The sequence below is a fragment of the Vigna unguiculata genome, chromosome 9 (assembly GCF_004118075.2).
Source record: "Vigna unguiculata cultivar IT97K-499-35 chromosome 9, ASM411807v1, whole genome shotgun sequence".
NCBI classification, from domain to species: domain Eukaryota; kingdom Viridiplantae; phylum Streptophyta; class Magnoliopsida; order Fabales; family Fabaceae; genus Vigna; species Vigna unguiculata.
The window spans coordinates 28,649,834-28,673,216 of record NC_040287.1 but is presented as its reverse complement, the minus strand read 5'-3'; the positions used below and the strand labels follow the sequence as shown (position 1 = coordinate 28,673,216).

Below are 23,383 nucleotides of genomic sequence, written 5' to 3'. Positions count from 1 at the left end.
TTATATTTCCAATGTAACCGATATTTTTATGTAATTAATTTCTATAAGACTTAAATACCTTCTTCGTTCTCATTTTTGTAGTGTGTGTTGCAGATGATCTTCATTTGTACCAAATGTTTAAAATGATCATCATTTTTGCAATTCGTGTTTAATTTAGTCATTTTATGTGACGCCGTTTAAATCAGTAACGGAGCACTAGGTGACATTGTTTGTATTACATTGTACTGGGGTGTATTACGTGTACATGTGGATTATTAACGTTAAATTTCAATTTGGGACAAAAATTTTCCAATTAGGTCGCGCTGCAATTAGGGATTGACGAGTACAGGCGATTTCTTCATCTCCGATTTGCAGAGGAAGCACGACAATTGGACGTGGCGATTTATTCGTTTGATTTCAATTTTTCAGTTAATCATCATCGATGAGGTAAATGCTTTGCTCGTGGGTTTAGGGTTTTCGGGGTTGTGATAAATTTTGCACATTTGAATCAATTGGGGTTAGGGTTTTCATAATTCTGTTTTGGGGTTTGTTTCCACATTTACAAATCGGGGTTAATTCCCCATTTCTCGTTGAACCACCAACATTGTACAAATTGCTACAACATTGTTGCCTCTAACGATTACAACTAGAGGTAAAGGAAGAAGATTGGGACCGTGACATGAGATTGCTGGAAGAAGAAGATTGCAACTACACGAATTGGAAATGGAGGAAGAAGATTGCAGCAACTGACCAACTGCCCAACAATTGATTTTCAAAACCTTAACTCACCTATTTATCCCTAAATATCTAATTACTACACCTATACAATACACATAGTACACCCCAATACAATATAATACAAACAATGTCACTTGTAAAGTACTCCGTTACTAATTTAAATAATTAAATTAAATACAAATTACAAAAATGATGACTATCCACAACAAACACTATGAAAATGAGAAAAAAAAAGTATTTAAGCCTTCCTATGATTACCGATTATTCATAGATTATTCTGTTTTTTCTTTCTTATTACATAATCGTGGGCATTGTATGACTCACCTTTTCCTCGTTCTTTTCTTAAATAAATTGTATGTTACTCAGAGTTACCGTCATTTTCACTGAACCATCATCCTGTTGACATGCCTCCATTCTTTTTGGTGCCTCTGTTTTGCGTTACCCTGTAACTTTTCTATTGTAATGATGCAAGCATTGTGTCTGTACCGCCAATGAATTATTGACAGATTTCAATATCTTTGAATTCAATTTAATGAAATATATGTTTTTTTTATCTTAATTAAGTTAGATAATATTGTTAAAGTTAATGCACATTTAAAGTATTGTTCTAGTTTCGAAGCTTTTAGTTTTATCTACCATAAACTTCGAATTATTGACATTTGTTTGTAGAAGTTGTGTTTGGCCCCGCAGTCAACTTCACATAACTTGTTCAACAACAATTCAGTAGCCGCCAGTAGCTTTCACTTTTTATGCCATAGCTCACATGTTTAGATTTGCGTCATTTTTTTTGTCCTACCTCTAATTTTTACTTATAACTTCATAAAAATACTTTTAATTAAAACTAATTATATAGTGAAGTAAATTATGCCCAGATGTTTTAATTTCGAAAGACAATATCCAAATTCAGTATAAAATCATTGATCCAACATATATATTATTTCAAATATCCTAAACTCAAAAATTAATTTTAAACCTAAAACACACCTTTTACACAAAACTTGCATTTACCGCACTTTTCTAGCACTGAACCAAAGTTCGTCAACATGTGAATAAATGAGTTTCCTAACATGCACGGTGTTGTTTTGTGTTTCTCTTCTTTAAAGGTTATATCATATCAATATCAATAATTAAATATAGTAGTGTAACTGTTGGAGTAGCTGGTCACATGTTGATTTTTATTACATCATCAAGGTCCTTTATCTTTAATCATACATTTTTTATTGTTTAATTTCTAAAATTAAGTATTTTTATTCCAACTATGTATTTACTAATTAATAAAAATAAAATGAAAGTGAAATTATACATCAATGAAATAGAAAAATTATCAAATAGGATCCTAATTTTAACAATTGATGAATTATAAAGACCATATATAAGTAATTAAAACCAAGATGAGAAGAAGATCATTCGTAAATAAAAATGAGGTTAAAAGGTATAATATTTGTTAAGTTAGTTCTATTTACCCTATTTTAAAATGATTTATATTATAAACTGTAATATATAATCAGGAGAGTGAAGCTTTCATTTTCTTGGTTATACATTCTCATTTTCATTCTTTTTGTTTCATTTGAAGTACATTTTATTATTTTTGTAATTAGTATTTTTTTTGTTCAACTTTTTTAAACTCGTTCTATTTAGATTATAATTACTACAATTTATTTAAAATATCGTATGCAGATAATGTTATTCTCTTGTAATATTTCAAGCCAACAATGCTAAAAAAAATTTCAAGCCAACACGTTCCTTGTGAGAAGAAAAGGAAAAAAAGCACTTTAAAGTTTCAACAACTGGACACGTGGGAAAAAAAAATCTCAGAAGATTCATGAGAACAGACAGGGTAAAAACGTCAATTTAAGAGTCTCTTGGTCGCTCTGGTAATTAAGTAATTGACTCACACGTATACATTTTTTGTGATATATATTTCTTCGTAATAATTAATGTTAACCTAAAAAAATCAAGTGATTTTTTTTCCTACAGTTTCATGTGCTAAGCGTATTCTTAAATATAATTTAAAGTAACAAACTGAAAAATATTTTTAAATAAGTTTTAAAGACATTTTGGGACTTACAGTTGTTTTTAATAAAAACCATAAATAAGCAAAACTCCATAAATGCGTTTTATGATTATTAACTTCACTTAATGCAGGTGTTTAAAAAATCCAGAGCACTGCATTTCATTTCCAGAAAATTTTGTATATGATAAAGTCATAAAATACGTAACCTGAAATTGAAAAATATTTGGTATTTTTGTATAATAATGAAATTTCATTTGGTGTATCCTTTATAAAAGAAATAATTAAATATTGAATTGAATTATTATTGGTTAAAACTGTATAGGGTATCTTTTCATGTGGAAACCGAATATGTGCCCTGAGTCGAAGTGTAGTGAAACGTATAATTGACCCAACAACAATGTTGTCCACCACTCCCATTTCCTACAACGGGTGGTCCCTATTCTTCCAGTTGCCGGTATCATTACCCGTCAACTCACCAGCCAACTTATTAACCAACCGCTCCCTTCCTCGACACGTGTCAGTCGCAACTCCATTCGCTGCGGTTCGGTTCGGTTCGACTCAGCGCCCACGGCTTCGCTTCAGCTTCTTCTGCTTCCTTCGCTTCTTCGCCTTTACCCCCAAACTTTTTGGCCAAAATCATTATTACCAAAAAAACAGAATCATAATCAATTATAAAAATAACAACATCAAATACGGTTTCTCCCTCGGAAAATTCCACGTCCCATTTTTCTCGTATCACTGTTCTAGTCTGTTGCTGTCATCGAATCTCGAAGCAATGGAGCCTGCAAAACCCTAGCAACCTTCCGCCGCCTTTTCTCGCGCCTTAGCATGAGCGTTTTCTGTAAGTTTCCGTTTTAAATTAATCATTTCTTTAATTAATAATACCAACTTCGAAGCCTTTTCATGTTATTTGGAGGTAACGCTGTTTGGTTCAATTTGAGGGGCGCCTTACAGTTTTCAACATTTTAAAAATTTATCCTTATCACCAAGTTTTTTTTCTTCCCTGTAACTCTCTCTCTCTCTCTCTCTCTCTCTCTCTGTTTATTTCCCGGGAAAACTGGTGTTAGTTTTTTTTTTGGAATTTTCTGTACTTGTTGGGATTTGTTGTTGTTGTGGGATATGAGAAAAAAGTGAACTTGTTTTTTTGTTTGTTTTTGAATTGGTGCCCGTTCATGTTAAAGTTTTGGCTACTATTTAGATTTCTCTCCTGTTGTTGGGTGTTGTGAATTTTGGCCCCAAAGCGTTTGTACTATTGGTTTTTGTTTTTGAGCATGGATCACGAATACTTAGCGAGCTTAATTGACTTTGTGACAGTTGAACGGGGATTTGAATTTGGAAAAGCTTTCAGCTGGCTTCGGGCTAGTTGAGGGATAGTGCTCTGAGTGTGTCACAAATGGGTGAAGAGAGCCCGCGAGTTGGTGGGTTTTCTGCTGGTCTGGCTGTGATATTGAATGGTGAGGACGGTAAGAAAAATTTGCCAAAAACTCGGTTACTTTCTTGCTGTGACGATTTGGGTCAGCAATCGGTGGAGCGAACCCTTGAGTATGTATTTGGCCTCCCAAACAGATCACTCAATTCTTTGACTGGTCCGGTTGATCGTGGTTGTATTCACTCTGTCATTAGAAATGATTTCTCAAGATATAATGTGAAATTAAGTGATTCTTATAGTGAAAGTGATGGAGTTTGTTATATTAATGGTAAAAGTGGTAACGGGCCTGATATTATAGGCCTAGAAGAATCCAGCATCTGCGGTGATATTAAAGTTATCAAGTCACCTTTTCTTATAGAGAGCATGGCAATGTTCAGTAGTGCCAGGGCTAGTGCTTGTGTTTGGAAGGGAAAATGGATGTATGAAGTTATGTTGGAAACATCTGGCATACAGCAACTTGGTTGGGCCACTCTTTCTTGCCCTTTCACTGACCATAAAGGTGTTGGTGATGCCGATGATTCATATGCTTATGATGGGAGGCGAGTTAGCAAGTGGAACAAGGATGCTGAGACATATGGACAGTCATGGGTTGTTGGTGACATCATTGGATGTTGTATAGATTTAGATCGAGATGAAATATTATTCTACAGGAATGGTAATTCACTTGGGGTGGCATTCCAAGGAATTCGAAAAATGGGTCCTGGTTTTGGTTATTATCCAGCTGTTTCTCTTTCCCAGGGTGAAAGATGTGAGTTAAACTTTGGAGCTCGACCCTTTAAGTATCCAATTGAGGGCTACCTTCCTCTTCAGGCTCCCCCCTGTAAGAACTACTTTGTCACCCAATTGCTGCAATGCTGGTCAAGACTGTTGGACATGCATTCAGTGGAACGAGCTGATCATTCCCTAGTTCAGAAATTGAGAAGAGTGAAGAGGTTTGATTCATTGGAAGAAATTTTCCATCCTGCTTCTTATGCTATATGCGAGGAATTATTCTCCATACTTGAAGCAGATGTTGGGATCACAGAATATGTGGCTTGGGGTCCACTGTTGTCGTTCATGTTTGATGTTTTTGGTTTGCATGCACCCCATGATTACTCAAGCTTGGATAAAGTAGTTGAGGTTATGCTACAATTTGAAGGATCCCATGTGCTATTTAAACACATCCTAAATGCTCTTTCATTTGGTTGTAAAATAGCCTTATTAATTTTAACTGAATGTCCTTACTCTGGATCATATTCTCACCTTGCATTGGCATGTCATCTACTAAGACGAGAGGAACTTATGGTGCTTTGGTGGAAGTCACCCGATTTTGAATTCGTGTTTGAAGGTTTTCTTTCACAAAAGACTCCAAACAAACATGATCTCGACTTCATGATACCAACTGTTTGGTGGCCTGGTTCGTGTGAAGATGCATCTTATGAAGGTAACATGATGTTGACAACCACAGCTTTGTCTGAATCAGTCAACAAGGTAAATTCTTTCTCTCTTTGACCTAACTTCGGTTTTAGTTATTATGTCTGAATGAGAATGAATACCTCACTGTTTCTCTTGAACTTTGAAGAAGTAATAAGCAAACAATTTAACTGACAAGTATCTGTGTACAATAATTATGTATATTTTTCAACAAGGCATTGAAATTACTTAACCTGTTAAGTAAAATTATCTATTGCATTGTAATGGTTGATGGAGTAGGATGGTAATGAAAAGTAAGAGGAGAGTGTTAGAAGGAATTGTAAGAGTTGCATACGGTTTATTGTACCTTTCTGTGCCTAGATGAAGGTTTTCCTTCCTTTAGTAACATTTTTTCTCTCTCAATCGTAAGTCCTATATGGGTCAATGAGTGTAGGGGAATGTGCGTCAGTGTTCTGAGATCACTGCAAAAATGCTGTGATCTGTCATATGTACATGAAGTTGAATGAAAACGAGAGTAATTTTTTCTAAGTTTACTGGTGATTATGAGGTCAAATCTTATAAGCTGAATTCAATTCCCTCTTAATTTATACAAATTATCATGTGATCTAATTGGTGAATATGTGTGTTTTATGTTACTTCTCAAGATACAAGGTTGAGCAAAATATTTATTATGAAAGCCTTTTCAATTTCATTTCACAATATTCTTCTCCATCATAATTCTGCCAGACATGGCATTGGGATTGGGGATAAGCGGTATGGTAAATTAAGGCTATCTGAATTTTCTATAAAATAGAAGGAATTTTTCATTTACCTAATCTTTATTATCATTTGAGGGTAAAATTCTGTAACCTATTGTGCTATTGGATACTCCTTTCATTGTTTCGGACATTTCTGAGCATGCCTAGTTCAAATGTAGATTGAGGAGAAGCACAGGGACCTTTGTCGCTTAGTGATACAATTTATACCACCTACAAATCCTCCCCAGCTACCTGGAGCAGTATTTAGGACATTTTTACAGAGCCTTCTACTGAAGAACAGAGGAGCAGAACGAAATATTCCTCCTCCTGGAGTTTCTAGCAACTCGGTTCTTGTTTCTATTTACACAGTTGTACTCCATTTTTTATCCGAAGGATTTGCCTTGGGTGATATCTGTGGCTGGTTAAAGAGCTGCAAAACAGATGTTGGTTTCCTTCATAGAGGTGGTGAGCAAAGCTTTCCTGTTCATTTATTTCTTAAAAGTGATCCCCATAGAGCTGATATTTCCAGGCTTGGGGGATCCTATAGCCATTTATCAAAGCTACACCCAACATTTGATCATGAAATGGAAGTGATTCAATGGGATGAAGGTTGCATGGATAATGAAGAAACCAGGGTCACTCATTCAACCAGGCAGAAACCATGCTGTTGCTCTAGTTATGATTCTGATTTTACAAGGAACTTCAAGGTTCCTGCTAAATATCTGGCCAAAGGTTCTCGCGGTCATTGTAGCTCTATTCCAGAGAGACCTGCTCATGTCACTGCGGAATGCAGTGATGGGACTTTGAATGATGAGATAACTGATAAACCTAGCCCCAGTGATCAATCTGAACCTGAGTATGGTTACCGCCAAGTGCTCCATATGAAGTCTGTACCAAAGGATACTAATATCTCTACAGCTACACTACGAGAAGAAGAGCTACTTGATGCTTTGCTATGGTTGTATCATGTTGGTCTTGCTCCAAATTTTAAGCAGGTAATTTCATGCGTGCAAAATTTATTGTAATCTCAAGTTTTGACAGTGACCAGGATGGTTTTCTCTAAAATGCCTGAACTTTTCCTAAAGATTGAGAAAGATAAATATGTAAAGGAGTTGTGGCACGAAAAACTTGCTTCCAAATCAGCAATGACTAATGACACTCAATATCATTCAAAATGGGTCTAAAACTTATTTTATGACTTGGTGTGTGTTTGTATTTGTTTATTTTTGAGTCCTAAGTAGCTTATAATTAAAATCTTACTGAATGAACTTTTGAAAAGTAGAAGCAAATTTTCTCCCCAAATTAATCAAACTGGATATGCATTGAAGTCTTAAACGTACCTTTCCTTACCTAAATTAAACTCACATACGCCCACCTCCTTTGTCTTTGATTTCGCCTGTATGGAAAGAATTTAAATGGGGTACCTGTTTGCTGATAATTCATACCAGAAGTCAGTTAATGGTTGTTGGAAAGTTGCCTTAATTGCTGTCACTCCTAGCCTGCCTTAGTAATGGCTTCTTTCGGGGCTACTTAATTGTTGCCTCAAGGATGGGGGTTTAGTCCCACATTGACTTGTGACATGGCTAAAATAGAGCATATAAAGCTTGGACAATTCTCATCTTGTAATTCGGTTGTGGGGTTGAGTTAGGCTTTAAACCCAAATTCTATGTGGTATTGGAGTCTATTCTAGATTTATTGTAGGGTCACCTAGATTTGCGGTGCTTTTTAGGCCAATAGCTCTTGTCGTAGGGGCAGGGTTGGGAAGCTGCCTTACTTGTGGTCTATTTAGTGTGGCCTTAATTGCTGTCTCAGTGGTGGTGGTTTAATTCCATGTCAAATAAAACTTATAAAAGTTGAATAATCTTCGTCTTACATGTTGGTTTTATAGGATTGAGTTAGGTTCGTACCTCAAATTTTAATAATGATATTTTTGAACCATGAGGCGAGGCTAGTATCAAGTTATGAGCATGCTGAGATATCTTTATCCTCTTATACCTACTATCTCCATATATTATGGTGGGTATGAAAAGTTTTCTGAGCCTGATTTTCAGAAGACATTTTTCATCTCATGGTGAATTTTATGAAAAAGCATCCTACAAAATGTTTTTTTGGTAATATAAATTTGATTTTTCTTTACGCTGATATCCTAACCCAGAAGTAATCTTACTCTAGTGCCCAGCCTTGAATTTTGTTATATTCATCCTCATTTTAGGTGGTATAATTTTGAAATTTGTAACCACTATTGATTTTCAATATCATTTAAATTATACGGAATAAATGAAAAGAGATGTGAATTTTATTCTTCATATTTTTGTAGGCATCATACTACATGACTCATCAGACACAGTCAATTTCCCTTTTGGAGGAAACTGATAAGCAAATACGAGAGCGAGCTTGCAGTGAGCAATTGAAGCATTTGAAAGAAGTTCGAAATGGATATAGAGAAGAGGTTATTGATTGTGTTAGGCATTGTGCTTGGTAAGATGACCATGAGAGGTAGCACTTAGGCTTATTTGTCTCATTTTTTTATTCTTTCCCTTATAAGGTTTTTGTTTTTGAATTGGCATTCTACATCTTCCAAAAGGTATTAGGTTGAAATTTTGTTCTAATTTCTTATTATCTAATTGTTAATTTAATTTGATAACTTTCATTTGGATGACAACGGTGTGCAAGTGTTTTTTACTTTTTCAAAATTTGGGTGGTACTTATTCCTGTTATGTTAATAACGAAGGCACTGGTTGATTTAGTTTGTTAATAATCCATTTCCTTTCTCTTCACCACTTTATTTACATTTTTGGTTTATTGGATCCTTAGTTACAGAGTTAAACTAGTTCTGATAAAGAGAAAGTTGTTGAACATAACTTTGGAAGAATTTAAATATAGTTCTTATTTTGGAAACAGCAGGACTATGCTCTAAAAAATTATGTGTTTCTTTATTCTGTTTCATATGTGCATTCATGTTTCATGAAACTCTTGCTATGCCGAAGGTTCCAAGATGTACTTTATGGCTTGCAATAAATTGCATCAGTCTAAACTTTGTTGTCAGTTTGCTGTTTACTTTGAGAAACTCATTAGCTAATTTCAAAATTGTGTTTTGAGTTTCAGATTTTAAATTTTGTTGTTAATTATTGTAATCAATAATTCTTTATATTCTGATTGAAAGGTATCAGTGTTTTATGGATACCTCTGTTTCATTTGAAGTTGAACTGTAGAAATTTAGGAATTTATATTGTAATATATAATGTTCTGTTTCAGTCTAGCTTTCTGGATGCTTCTCAAATGCTAATATCCTTAGAAAAAAATCCTAGTATGTACATCGTTGATGTTTCTCTTACAGACTTGTTTTTTGGGTTGATTTCTTTCTTTACAGGTACCGCATCTCTTTATTTTCACGGTGGAAGCAGAGAGGAATGTATGCAATGTGCATGTGGGTTGTCCAGTTGCTACTGGTTCTTAGCAACATGGATTCAGTGTTTATATACATCCCTGAATATTATCTGGAAGCTTTGGTAAATAAGCACTTATCATTGATTTAGATTTAACGGCAGTTTTAATTTATTCAGTTGTAGAGTACAGAACATCTTCACTAGTTATTGAGTTTAATACCCTTTTTTGGGGTTTCCCGTTTCTTATGTGTCAAACATATTAGATTGGTTGTCTGACACGTTGTTCTGGGACTAAGAGGGAAAGAGTCATATTAGAAAAAACAAAAAAATTTAAATTTGGTTTGGTAGTCACACATTAACCTTGTTTAATTTGCATTATTTATTAAAATTTTTCTTATCATTCTTATAATCATATACAACTTATCTTAACATAAATATTTTCTCCTTCATACCCGTACAGGTTGATTGCTTTCATGTGTTGCGGAAAAGTGATCCCCCCTTTGTTCCATCCACAATTTTCATAAAGAGAGGACTTACTTCATTTGTATGCATCACCCTTTCAATCCCTTCTTCTCCTTTTTTCCTATTTATTATATAAATAAATTATACCTGATATTTGTTTCTTGATCTTTAGTAAATGACATTTGATTTTACAGAACTAATCAAATTTCTTAGAGTAAATTTTTGGACTTACATGATAATATATTAAAAGTACAGACTACTATGTAGGCACTTTTACATGTCTAATATAAAATAACACAGAACATCAAGACACTCCATGCACAGATGTGTGTGTAACAATTGAAGTTAATTATAAGCAACATAAAAAGATCTCAAATGAGAATCAAGATTTGTGTGTTCATCTTACTATTATAACGAGTCTTACAAACATGTGCTTAAGGGCTCGATGCTTGTAAACCTTGCATTTGGGTATTGGGTGACCTGAGAACTAGTGGATGAAAAAGTGATAGGAATTTCTGATAGGAAAAGTGAAGATGGACCAAGTGACATCGGTATAACTTACACCAACCATTTCACTATGAATAACAACTAACGCCAACTATTACACTAACAATAACTTCTTACAAAATATACTTTTTTCAATCCAACTTTTGGATTATAACCATATACTTGATTGTGTGTTAAAATTGATAAAAAAAATGAGCAATAAGAGGGTGGTCAAATGATTCATATTGATATGTATACCTTAAGAAGTATTTATCACGTTAATTTTGATGTATTTAAATAGGGCGTAAATAATTTTGGATCAATCTTTATTTTTGTAATCTATGTACAAGGAATTTTCAATCTAGTGGTGGGTTTTGAGAATAAATTTTTCAATCAAATACACACCGATTTGTTCTAAATTACACACACACACACACACACATAAGTGAACTCCTTATGTACAAGAGATAAAGCATCATACATGAATCTGAAAAATTCATGAACCTTTGTTTTTAATGCGGCTACTTCCCAGATAGATCAGTTTCAATCAGTGCTCCTCTCATGGGTTCTAAATCGTTCATTCATATTTTTTTACTAGGTCACCTTTGTAGTTACCCATTTCAATGATCCAAGAATATCAAGTGCAGATCTCAGGGACCTTCTTCTTCAGTCTATATCTGTCCTGGTGCAGTACAGGGAATATTTGGCTACCTTTGAGAGCAATGAGGCAGCCACCCAAAGGATGCCGAAGGCTTTATTATCAGCATTTGATAACAGATCTTGGATACCAGTGACGAACATACTCTTACGATTATGCAAGGGTTCTGGTTTCAGTTTTTCAAAGAATGGAGAATCATCTTCATCATCAGTTCTTTTTCAAGTATGTTAACAAACTCATTTTGGTACCGGGTAGTTTTTGCTTGGATCAATTTCTCATCATAAAGTTGCCCCCTTGACTCTTGATGCAATGCAGAGGTTGCTGAGGGAAGCTTGCATGAGTGATGAAGGATTGTTTTCATCTTTTCTAAACCGACTGTTCAATACGCTAAGCTGGACCATGACTGAATTTTCAGTTTCTGTTCGAGAAATGCAAGAAAAGTACCAGGTATGAATACATTTTTCCATCCTTCACTAAATTTGAATCTTGGTTTTAGGATCCTAAACCAGAAGAAGGGTCTTCTTCTTGTGGTTCTGAGTTAGAGTTCAGTAACAGTATTACATATTCTACATAGGTTCTGCGATTCCAGTTTCTTATGTGGTTACTTTTGTAGCTGGTCCTTTTTCTATTTTGGGTTCATTTCAAGTCATCGTGTGCATAAGATTGAAATGGTTTCTATAATTAGAATGATAGCTTGACTAATTCAGAGTTTGATATATCCATTCCAATAATATACTGTTGCAACACTTCTTACTCAGGTAATAGAGTTTCAGCAAAGGAAATGTTGTGTCATATTTGATCTTTCATGTAATCTTGCAAGGATTCTGGAGTTCTGCACTCGTGAGATTCCTCAAGCATTCCTGTCTGGACCAGACACTAACTTACGAAGGTTAACCGAGTTGGTTGTATTTATCCTAAATCACATTACTTCTGCTGCCGATGCTGAATTCTTTGACTTGTAAGTTTCAATCCCATGACTTCAGAAAACCCTGACTCTAAATACCATTTGAAAATAGGGAAAATTAGGTTTAGGGTTAATTCCCTTTGTGTAAAAAAAAAATATAGGATAATATATTTATAATGAAAAATAATAAAGAAAAATATGAACTAAGTTCAACTACACATAATATTGTAACTAACATAAAATATTGTAACTAATAATATCTTAACGATATGTAACAATTTAAAAATACCAGAACTTAATGTACCCCTTCCTCACGCACTGATATTGTTTCATGAGAAACTGATAGTCCAAGGTTCCTCGAGAATTTGGAATCAAATGAAAATATATTTTATCATTTGATTTTTAATGAGGCTGCCCTCTTTCTTATTTCTTTTCAGGTCCGTTAGACGGCATAGTCAATCTCCAGAAAAAATAAACCGAGGCATGATATTGGCCCCTCTAGTAGGGATCATCTTAAATTTATTGGATGCTACAAATTCTGAAGAATATCGAGAAAACAATGATCTTTTAGATGTTTTCGCAAGCATGGACTGTCCAGATACTGTTCAGTATGGATTCCAGTATCTTCTGGATTATAACTGGGTTAGTTGTTGCCACACTTAATCTATGTTCTTGATTCCCTGGTATTTGGAATGTAATGTTTTTCTTTCTGACGCGCGTTTTACCCAGTTTTTTTGAAAAATTTAATTTGATGCTATCTAATACTAAATTATGAATAAAGTCAACCATTAAAGTTCATTGATAGAAATCCGTCACAGTTTTGCAGATTTGCATTACAATATTAAAAGTTTATTTCTTGTGTCTATAATATAACCTAACAATTTCAAATGATAAATGAGCTGTCTAAAAGTTGGTAGTTCCTGTACATGTCACGATTTTAGTTTTCTCTTGATCTTTTGACACTACTGTTTGATTTTGTCAGGATGGATCCTTTCGAGGGGAAGCTTATGTAGCAAAATATGAGCAGCTAGAGAATTTTCTTAGTCTCCTTACTTGCCGCACAGTATTACCACATGGTAAAGTGGATAGTGTGGGAGATACAGATCTTGATGATAGGTTGTGCTGCATATGTTATGCATGTGAAGCAGATGCCCAAATTGCACCTTGTTCACACAAGTCTTGCTATGGCTGTATAACCAGGCACCTTTTGAACTGCCAGAGATGTTTCTTTTGCAACGCAACAGTGACAAGTGTTAGCAAAATTGGTTAGAAGATGGGCTAGGGAGCTTCTTTTTTGGTTGCTTGGTTCCTGGTGGAAGTCAGCCAGTCAGTAACTCATTATTTGCTTATTTGTGAACTTCATATATACAGAAATGGCTAGTAACTGTAAAGGAAAACAGAAAAGGAAGAAAGGGAGAAGAAAAAAAGAGGGGGCAGGGTGTAATCGGATAGGAGTTAATAGTTTTCTTGATGGGGAAGTGTTTCTTCATATGGACAGGGTAGTCGCCACAGGCGAATTAAGAATTTTGTAGGCTATGTTAGAGGGTATTATGTTGTAAATATGCGATGTAAATGATAGGCACAGATCATCCAAGTTTCTTTCTTTAGATTAGCTTCGAAGGTCGTGATGTCAAACTGTAGTAAAGCAAAATGGTTAGATGCATGGGGATTAATTTATAAAAAAACAGTAAAATTAATGTGGGTGAAAAAGTTCCTTGACAAATGTCATGTGAGGGTGTACGGGGATAAATTACAAAATTAATTACAAAATTACAAAATATATTAGAATTCTAAGGAACTAAAGTCAATTCAAATTTGAGCAAGAGAATTCAGAAATTTAGTTTCTTATATTTTAAACAAAATATAAAATCTTATGGATTTTCTTTTTGTATTCTAAACCATTCAACTTAAAGTTAATACTTTTATATTTTAACCCTCTTTATTATTGTCCGGAGCTTTTTGTGGAAATTATTAAATTATATATGGGTTCCACTCTTTCATTTAATAAATGTTAACTAATAATAAAAAGTGCGGAGTGTTTGGTATTTCTGTGTTTGATTCACGAGTCTTTTTCTTTTCCCTGTAGGGCGTAATCCATTTTTTAAGTTGGGCTTGTCCTAGACAATTCACCTCCTTCTTGGGGGCCCAAAAAGTACAGAAAGCGGTTCTGAGAGAAAGAACCAGTCTGGCTATGGTTGATTCATTGGTTGTATCGCTCTATGCTTCTCGCAGAGAGAAGAAATGCCGAGTGCTCTGCAATTCCAAGCTTCATGGCCACGCACTGTAGCTCCACTCACGAAGCACACTTTCGCCGCCAACGTGCACTCACACCGTAGTCTCTCATTCACGAAGCTCTCTTCCCTTCCCCAACCTTTCTGCTCCTTCACCGTACAACCCACACATCACACCTCCGCAGTGGGATCTCCGTCGCTCCAACACTGGAACCTCACCAGCCGCCACGTCACCGTTCTCAACGTCTTTGCCTGCGCGGTACCGTTCACGCTCTCCTTAAACAAACCTCATATGATCTCTTATCATTCTTCAATTAACGAAACCTGTGTTTATTGTCTCGTGCAGACGGCGGTATGTGCAACGTGGCTGTTTTTCTCCGCGATTCCCACGCTCCTGGTTTGTGTTCTCGATTTTCTGTTTGATTTTGCAAGGTCTTAGTTTCTGATCCTGGAATGTGATGCGATGTAAAGGCTTTCAAGAAAGCAGCGGAATCGATGGAGAAGCTGATGGATGCCACGAGGGAGGACCTTCCCAACACCATGGCCGCTATTCGATTATCCGGCATGGAAATCAGTGACTTAACCACAGAGCTCAGTGATATAGGGTAATTTTGTTATTTATCATTAAACTGTTAATCCCAATCAAGAAAACTCACATACATATCTGTTAAAACATCCCTGTTATTAAGCTTCATTACCATTAGCACCGCCATAAAACTCTTTTAACAACTTATAATCGTTTCAAAATTTCATGACCAGTGTAAAACTGAGAGCAAATGAGGACATGAACAACTCTTTGTAGCGATTTTTGTTAGCCTCATCCATATGTACTCATGTAATAGTTACTGAAACTTGAAATGAACAGCTGATTTAAATATATAGCATGTTACGGTAGTTCTAAGTCTAGGAAAGGTCTCAAATAAGTCTCTGACAGTGTAATTGATTAATAGCATTAGCCTAAATTAGAAAAACGTTTGATGTGATATTATTATTATTATTAATTAAATCTCAATATTTAAGGGAATAATTAGACATTGTAGAGATTATTTTAAAGCCTATCGTCTTAAATTTTAAGGGAATAAATTGGTGGTAGTTTAAGACTTGAAGTCAATTGTTTAAGCTTTTATTTGTTTATTTATTTTTCTTTCAATTTTTTTGTGTTGCTATTATAATGTTAATGCTACTTTCACTTGTGTGGGGTGGTATAGCCAAGAGATTACTCAAGGTGTTCGAAGCTCAACTCGTGCAGTTCGCTTGGCGGAGGAGAGGCTTCGCCGTTTGACTACTATGCCTTCTTCAGGTTACGTACCAATCATGACTGTTTAAGTTAGGTTCCTGTGATTTTAGTTTTTTTGTCGGGCAAACAAAGCAGTTTTACTCCATGTTTTTCACTTTGTTATAGCTTCATTGCAGGGAAAGATCAATTCGAAAGTCGAGGATAGTGATGAGCCTGCGGTGGCCAGAACAGCAAGGGGCGTGAGAGAGGGTCTTGTCAAGGGCCGCGCTATGTTGCAAATGTTTTTCACGCTCACCCAATTTTCAAGGTTTGCTCTCAAATTTATCTCTGGTCGTAGAAAATTGTCAAGCTAGCATCTTGCCTTGGAAACCAACATCACTGTACACTGGTTTTATCTTCGGAAAAAAATAGCTTTGATACACTTACACTTATTTGACACATGTATTCTTACTCTCCCATTAATAAAACAATATCAAATGAGTGTAGGTTGTGTCAACCGACCGGTGTCCTTTATCTTCTACTTGTTCATGGATGGTTTTGTTATACACTTTTTCCATTCGCTAGTTACACATTGCAATACAAACGTTTCTCTGTATTGCGGGGAGGTGACCACCAAATGCGACCATGTGGTGGTGACCTATTTCTGGTGTCGACTTCATCCTTGTTATTATATGTTAAATCACCTTCGATCGACCCTTATCAGTTAAATAAAATATATATCGGGAAGTATGAGTTCTGCAAATAAACTAATCTAAATAATATAACTGGATCATTGGTCATCGCGCTTATTACTGTTTCGTGTTCGGTGTCGTAAGACGAGGTGAATAGTCAACTTAAAGAAGCCAAATATGTGGTAATTGAAAATGAAACATATTTAACCCGAGAAAGTAAATCATGGGAAAGATAAACAATAGCAGTGTCAAGGTAGCACCATTCTTGAAATAAACGTAAGGTTGCTGTAATTGGTGGTTGGAAAGGAAAAGTTTTTGTAGCGTTTGTTAGGTTCTGTTCGAGCAAGTACAAAAAAGCCTTGTATTGATTCCTGCAAGCAACCGCTTTAAGGTCGTTGATTTTGCGTCATTATTAGGAAATATATTGATCTCTCAATATCATCTATCCCCTTGGGTTGATTTCAATATTTTTAATAATTATAGAAATGACCTCATTATAGAGATGGACTTATTAAGTGATTTGACTTTAAAAAGAAATATTATTGAGTGATTTACAAAGATAATATACAAAATCAAACCGAGCCGGTCTAAATAATTAAAGAACTAATTATGCCAATGAAATTAAGGGGCTAAGTACAAATCAAGCAAAGAAGCCTCAGCTGTCACAATTCTGAAAGCATTAAGGCATTAAGTACACCTTGTTCTATTATGAATTAGCATGGATGGTATCAATTCCATGGTGAGACTCTTCCTCTCAGCACTTCCTACCTATTATCTCGCTCTGCTCTTTGATTATTTCCCTAGTTTTATTTTTTATTTTATTTCACTAGTTTAGTAGTGTGTAGCGTTATATCTTACATGTACCTTTGTTCTTCAAATAAGTCAAAAAAGCGTATAAAGTTATTTGTTAATTGTTTAACATCGGATGCATGTAAATGGTAGTAGTATCACCTTTGTGTTGTAACAATAAAAATTGGGTTTGAACGTCCACACCTCCTATATGTATATTTTTTTTAGAATTTGTGATTCATGTGATTGATATATTTTTTTAATAAAGTAAAATAAGATTATTATTTTTCATTTATAATAAAAATAATATATTATTATAATTAATATCATTTATTTATATATAAATTCAAGAAATCGATTTCCTCCTCTCCCATTCCTAATGCATATAACATCACCTATCATGCAAACTTACATCGGTTTCATAATCAATTTCCTCAGTCACTCACAATATACGAGTATCAATTTCCTCACTCACTCACAACATACGAGAATCAATTTCCTAACCGATTATCTCATTTCAACACACAAGTAAAAGCCAAAAAAATAAAAATAAATAAAGTCTGGACACGTGAAATCATGACGCACGTGAGAAGAATATAATGATAAAATAGCAGTCCATCTCTGCAAATCCCCTCCAAAGTGACAAGAATGGATGAGTAGCGTTAATCGCTTCAAAGAGAAAATCACAGAAACGAACATAGCAATAATCTTATACACCATGCACCGTGACACTGTAGCTGACTCTATGATACGTCTATTCGGGAACGGTGTATTGTGGATTCTCAATTTTACTTTAGGCTCTATGCTATAATTTATACACACACGTCTGGGAATATACATGATGTATGAAATTATACTAAAAAATATACAGGTGTTTTTTTTGGCAGGTATAAAAACAAATTTTTAAATAGGCTCGAAAATATTTTCATGCTTAATGCCCTTTTTATGAAAACATTCTCTTAAAAATGATTGATTCTTAAGAATATGAAATGCTTATTTTTGCGTTAACTTTTGTAGTGTGATCTGAGTATTCGCTTTCTCGTAAAAATGAAATTTGCATTTCATTATTATTATAATTATTTATCTCTACTTCATACTTAATATATTATTATATCTCGAAACAAAAATCTCCATTACATTTGTATAAATAAAATTATATGCATAGATTTTTTACTTGTTAAGGTATTAGTACCCTTTTAATTTTTTGCGGCTGAATGAAATAGTGAATATAACTTTATTATGAAAATCCTTAGTGAATTCAGTACCTGTTATTCGTTAAAAAACATATGTGAAGCTTTTCTAAATTTTTAGTTTCGTCAAATTTCTCTGAATAAAAATCGCGAAAAGTAAAAAAGGTTATTTATTTTTATTACAAGTAAATGATGTGCATAGTTTATTTTTGTGGACGATATCAATAATAATGTACTTGTTTAAACTTATAAGTTTTTTTTTTGAGACAATCAAATTTAATTTAAAAAAAAAAACATGTTTTTCTTCTAAAAATAAACATATTAAATAGCAACACCAGAAAAATAGAAATCCACAAACTTAACTAAAAACATATTTATTCTAAAAATAGTCACAATCAAGCCAACCTAATAAAGTGGTGGGCTTATGACCTGTTAGTATTAAATTGCTTGCAATTATTCCCACAACTATGAATATAATCACCATTGTTTTTTCAATAAATAAATTAAGGGGCGGTATCTAGATCAGATATTGCGTGCGTAAGGGACCTTTTTTTTTTCTTTACCCAATTATTGACGGTGTTAGTTTGTTAAATTAAGCACGAATGATTATGCTACAAGACAGAATAAAATCTACAGGGCAACAAGAGAATTGATTTAGAAATTGTTAATAATGATGAGAATGACATAATTTCTATAATCAGCTCTGTTTTCTTTTTCTTCTCGTTCTTGTTGAAGGTGCATCAGATGAAGAATCCAGGCCAAAACATTTGAGAAATGCTACCGAGGCTAACTGAAAATAATGGCATGGCTGAAAATACAGTGATGATGAATCTGAATCTGAATCCTCTTCCTCTACAATCTCTTCTTCTTCCATCCTCATGCTTGCACCACTTGTTATTTCTCCTTTTATAACTACATTCTCTCCACCCTGTCAAAACATCCTCAAAGTTACTACAAATGCCTTCTTAGTTCAACTATTTCTATTCATAATCAACTCTTAATTTTGCATTTTAAGACAAATATATAGATATAAGAAAAAGTACAACAACAACAATAAAAGTATATAAAAATTTAATACGAAATGATTTGTTCCACATTGTTTTGAGAAAATTGGGTGAACTATTTATGTATAGCATAAACTTTATTTGACCCTTCCTTGCCTAATGTACTCTGAGAAGAAAAGTATATAATGTTGGTCAACATAGGCTCACACACAGGACTAGCTAACAAAAAAACAGCAATCGACCACATAAAAGCGGTGGTTTCTTATCAAATCAAATGTTGAAATGATAAATACAACAATTCAAACAAAATTAGAATTTCACATAAGCTACCGTGTAATATTGGTGAACACTAATTATATTACTAGAAAACATATCGATTTTCACTTTCTCCTACCCTTGTTTCTTCTTATTATTAGAAACATTTCTTCCAGACCGGCAACAAACTTCTCTTATCTCTTACAACAAATAAACCCCAAAATCAAACATTTCATGCCCAGAATAGCAAATATTAAATGCAGCACGCCTGGAACAAAATTACCATAACCATTTTCTGATACCAACCTAAGGAAAACATAAAATGACTCAAATCTACACGAAGAAAAGCTGGATTACACCGTGTCCTATAAGATGAGCACAAGTTTGTGTAACAAAGCAATTTTTTTCTCTACCAGTTAAACGATGCAACATGGTCCAATTTAGGGGCAAAAACATACACACACACACAAACTAGTCAACAAAATTGGGGCAGTTGATAATAAACGAATTCGATTTTCGGTAAAGATATGATCTTGGTGGATCCTAGACTCACCCAGTTCATCTAAACTTCTTTTTTTAAAATAAAATAAAAGAAAAACAGATCTACATTTTACCTTGGTTACAGGATTCTAAAAACCAACCTCAAAGAACGAACAAAAAGAAAAAGAAGAAGAAGAGAAAGAATAAGAGTTCCAAAACATTCCATAAAGTTTTGAGCTTTACTAAGCAATCAACCAGGAACAATAAACATGTTGAAATTAACAAAAGAACAAAAAATACAAATGCGTGGACCTTTTTCCTTGGAGTAAAAGCGAAAATTAAAATATAAAACTTGAATTTGGTAAGAGAGAAAAGATGGGTTACCTGCAGCAACCGGTGTTGAAGAGTGGTCGTTGAATGAGAGGGCGATGAATCGTGAATAGCCTGCGGTAATTCAATCTGCTGAATAGCATCGAAGAGGAAGAAATTGGAAGAGGTCGACGAAGCAGTGGTGTCGGCGGCGACGAGGTTGTCGCCGGGATCCAAAGGGAAGACGACAAAGAAAAAGAGAAGTGCAAAGAGGAGAAGAAGAACAAGTAGCTGAGTAAAAATCAGGCATGGAATTGCGTTGCTCTCTACGGTGAGTTCTTCCTCACCAAATCCCAACATGTTAAATCTGGGAACATGGGGTTTTGATGATCAAAGCGAGAGAGAGAAACCAAAGATAAAAGCTCCAATTGCAACTGTCACAACGTTTAAAGAACAAATTAAGACATCAGGAATGAACCAAACGACGTCGCAGTGGCGCTTCCATTGTCTCCGCGAAGGAAAAGAAAACTACGAAGTCAATAAAAAATAAAGAACGAGGGGCGCGTTCATCACGCGCTTCTCGACGGTTCTTTGAGAGAATGAGAAAGTTTTGAAGACGGTGTGGTTTAAAAATGAAGTTAATTTACGACTGGATTTTGTTTTAAAAAGCATGCATGTGTGGGTGAGAACCGGGGACAGTGATGCATATGTTCTAAATTTAAAAAATATAACACTGTTTAGATTCTTAATTTTGTAATGCTAGATAATTATTACGTCAATTACATTTAGATAACAAATTTATTAATAGGATTTTCATCATTATTTTTTGTTAGTTTAAAACTTTTACAGCTACAATCAAATGTTATTTGCGATGTAAACTAACTAACATAAAATATTTTATTACTAATATTGTTTAAATAGAAAATGCAAAGTATATAATTATAAAATAAAAATGTAAGTATTTATGATATGTAAAAAATATATATTATTATTCAAAAGTATCATATAGAGATAAATGCCTCGGTAAATTATAATTTTTTAATTAAAATATAATGTTAAAGTGTATTATTAAATAAAAGGTGAAATTCAGTTATTTTATTTATATTAAATAATAAATATATATCACTTATTTGAATCAAATGCCTAAAATTCTAATTACCCCTAAATTAAAATTTTTGTTACTTTAATTATCTTAACTAACATTTTACTTTTAATCTAATCATTATTAAAGATAAGGAATAAAAAAGAATAATAGACAAATGATAAATAACTTTACTGAAATGTGGAAATTTATGACTTATTTGAAATCCAATAGAACAATAACATAATTTTACAAATTTAAAAGTATAAAAAAAAAGTTTGGTAACAAAAATAGAATATGGACTATAATCTGAATTAGTTGGCCAATAAAAGGTGGGTCATAAAAAGTGGCTCGGGGACTTAGGAACTATCTTTGCTGGTTCGTCCTAGTATAAATAAAAACATATTTAAACTAATAAAATCCAAGCGAACTAAATAAATATTAGATTAATTTCTATTAGTGTGGAGAGTGACCCACATAAATAAAATATGAAAAGAAAAATCACTTTTAAAATGTATATTTTATAATATTTTGTATTTTTTTCTCCCATGAGATATATCATTTATTGTAAAATTCAAATAAATTAAATAAATAAAAGATTAATATTTACTAGTAAGTGTTTTTATAATAGAAGTTGTCTTGTCTTGGTTTATTATTAATTAAGATTGTTATAAATTTATGAACTAATTTACTTCATCGATTGTAACTTTTAGTATAAGGTTGAATTGAAAAAATTATACTTTTTCGACGTAGACAAAATTGAATTCTAATCACTTAATTCGTTGGTTAAGCAGGATGGAATCGAGTAAATTTTGTAATTTATTACTAGTTTTTTTTCTTTTATAATTTTGTTATCACTTCATTATTATAATTATTATTTATTTTTAATTACCTAGACGATACTTTAATTTTTATTTATTATATCTATAATATAATTTACTGATCGTAAGTAATGTTTAGTAAAACACGTTAATGTTTTGATTATTCACGTAATTTATTATTATTATTTAACTTAATTCATTATTATAGAGTGAATCACCTTACCTTAAACGAGTTAATCCACTTAATTTACCAATCAACAAGTTGAAGGAATAAACTATTCATAAATGATTAATCCACTTAATTTATTAATTCACTAATCTATAATAAACGAATTACAAAATATTTAATTTACCAAAAAGTAAACTATAAAATAAATTAATTTAACTTATTTTTAAATCAATTTATAATTAACCAATATGTGAGTCACATTGACTCATACCAATTATTTATATAAATTATGCATAACAAATTTATATAGAGCAGTGAATTAAAATGTTGAAACCACTCTCCAAATTTTCCAATAAACTAACATGCAAGTTTATGTATCACAATTGACATGCTCATCCTTAACGTTATACCACCACAAAGAATAGTTTAAATTAGTACCAAATGAAAATGTTGTATGTACATCACAAATATGAAAATACATTTTACTTAATCGCTAAGGAACTATTTGATGGTTAGAGAAAGCTAAAGTCATCAAGATACAACCATTGAGTATAAGCAATTTCATTAAATTGAATGATAATTTTCACAAAAATAGAACATCCTCAACTCCCTAAGCATTTAAAAAATATTTCATCATCATAGATAGGTCGTTTGACAATTTAAGTTGGAGCCACCAAATAAAAAGTATTAGTAAAAAGGAAACGATTTCATTTTTACATTTTAAATAACAATTACTTTATAATTTCATAGTTTTAATATTAATTTAATATGTAAGATCACATGTAAGCAGATTTCATATGCAATGTTAGTTTATAACAATGCATGCACTTACAAAAGAAATTTATTACATTCTAACCAAAGAGATTTTTACTATAAAATTAGTATTCAAAGATTTTCAGTTTATTTTTTCTCTTTATTCAGGTTTATTATATTATGATTT

The 23,383-nt window shown here is 33.3% G+C and overlaps 3 protein-coding genes across 4 annotated transcripts; 2 read left to right on the top strand and 1 right to left on the bottom strand.

The window, feature by feature from the left end:
• The first annotated feature begins 3,255 nt into the window (after positions 1–3,255).
• Positions 3,256–13,813, top strand: LOC114163836 (E3 ubiquitin-protein ligase RKP). Its single transcript, XM_028048189.1, has 11 exons — positions 3,256–3,572; positions 4,046–5,630; positions 6,490–7,305; positions 8,628–8,788; positions 9,681–9,819; positions 10,157–10,240; positions 11,243–11,524; positions 11,618–11,749; positions 12,061–12,260; positions 12,644–12,848; positions 13,189–13,813. The coding sequence occupies exons 2-11, from the start codon at positions 4,125–4,127 to the stop codon at positions 13,474–13,476; spliced, it is 3,813 nt and encodes a 1,270-aa protein (XP_027903990.1). The 5' UTR covers positions 3,256–3,572; positions 4,046–4,124; the 3' UTR covers positions 13,477–13,813.
• A 471-nt stretch (positions 13,814–14,284) lies between these two features.
• On the top strand, positions 14,285–16,170 carry LOC114163837. Of its 2 annotated transcripts, none has more exons than XM_028048191.1 (5): positions 14,285–14,696; positions 14,784–14,834; positions 14,909–15,042; positions 15,646–15,737; positions 15,840–16,170. In XM_028048191.1, exons 1-5 carry the CDS (start codon positions 14,448–14,450, stop codon positions 16,025–16,027), a joined length of 714 nt encoding a protein of 237 aa, XP_027903992.1. In that variant the 5' UTR covers positions 14,285–14,447; the 3' UTR covers positions 16,028–16,170. The 2 variants fall into 2 exon arrangements, with proteins under 2 accessions (XP_027903992.1, XP_027903993.1); XM_028048192.1 differs by having other exon boundaries at positions 14,286–14,696; positions 15,851–16,170.
• Positions 16,171–18,955: 2,785 nt separating this feature from the next.
• Positions 18,956–21,001, bottom strand: LOC114163838. Its single transcript, XM_028048193.1, has 2 exons — positions 20,448–21,001; positions 18,956–19,252 (listed from the first exon to the last, which is right to left on the bottom strand). The coding sequence occupies exons 1-2, from the start codon at positions 20,730–20,732 to the stop codon at positions 19,022–19,024; spliced, it is 516 nt and encodes a 171-aa protein (XP_027903994.1). The 5' UTR covers positions 20,733–21,001; the 3' UTR covers positions 18,956–19,021.
• Positions 21,002–23,383: the final 2,382 nt, after the last annotated feature.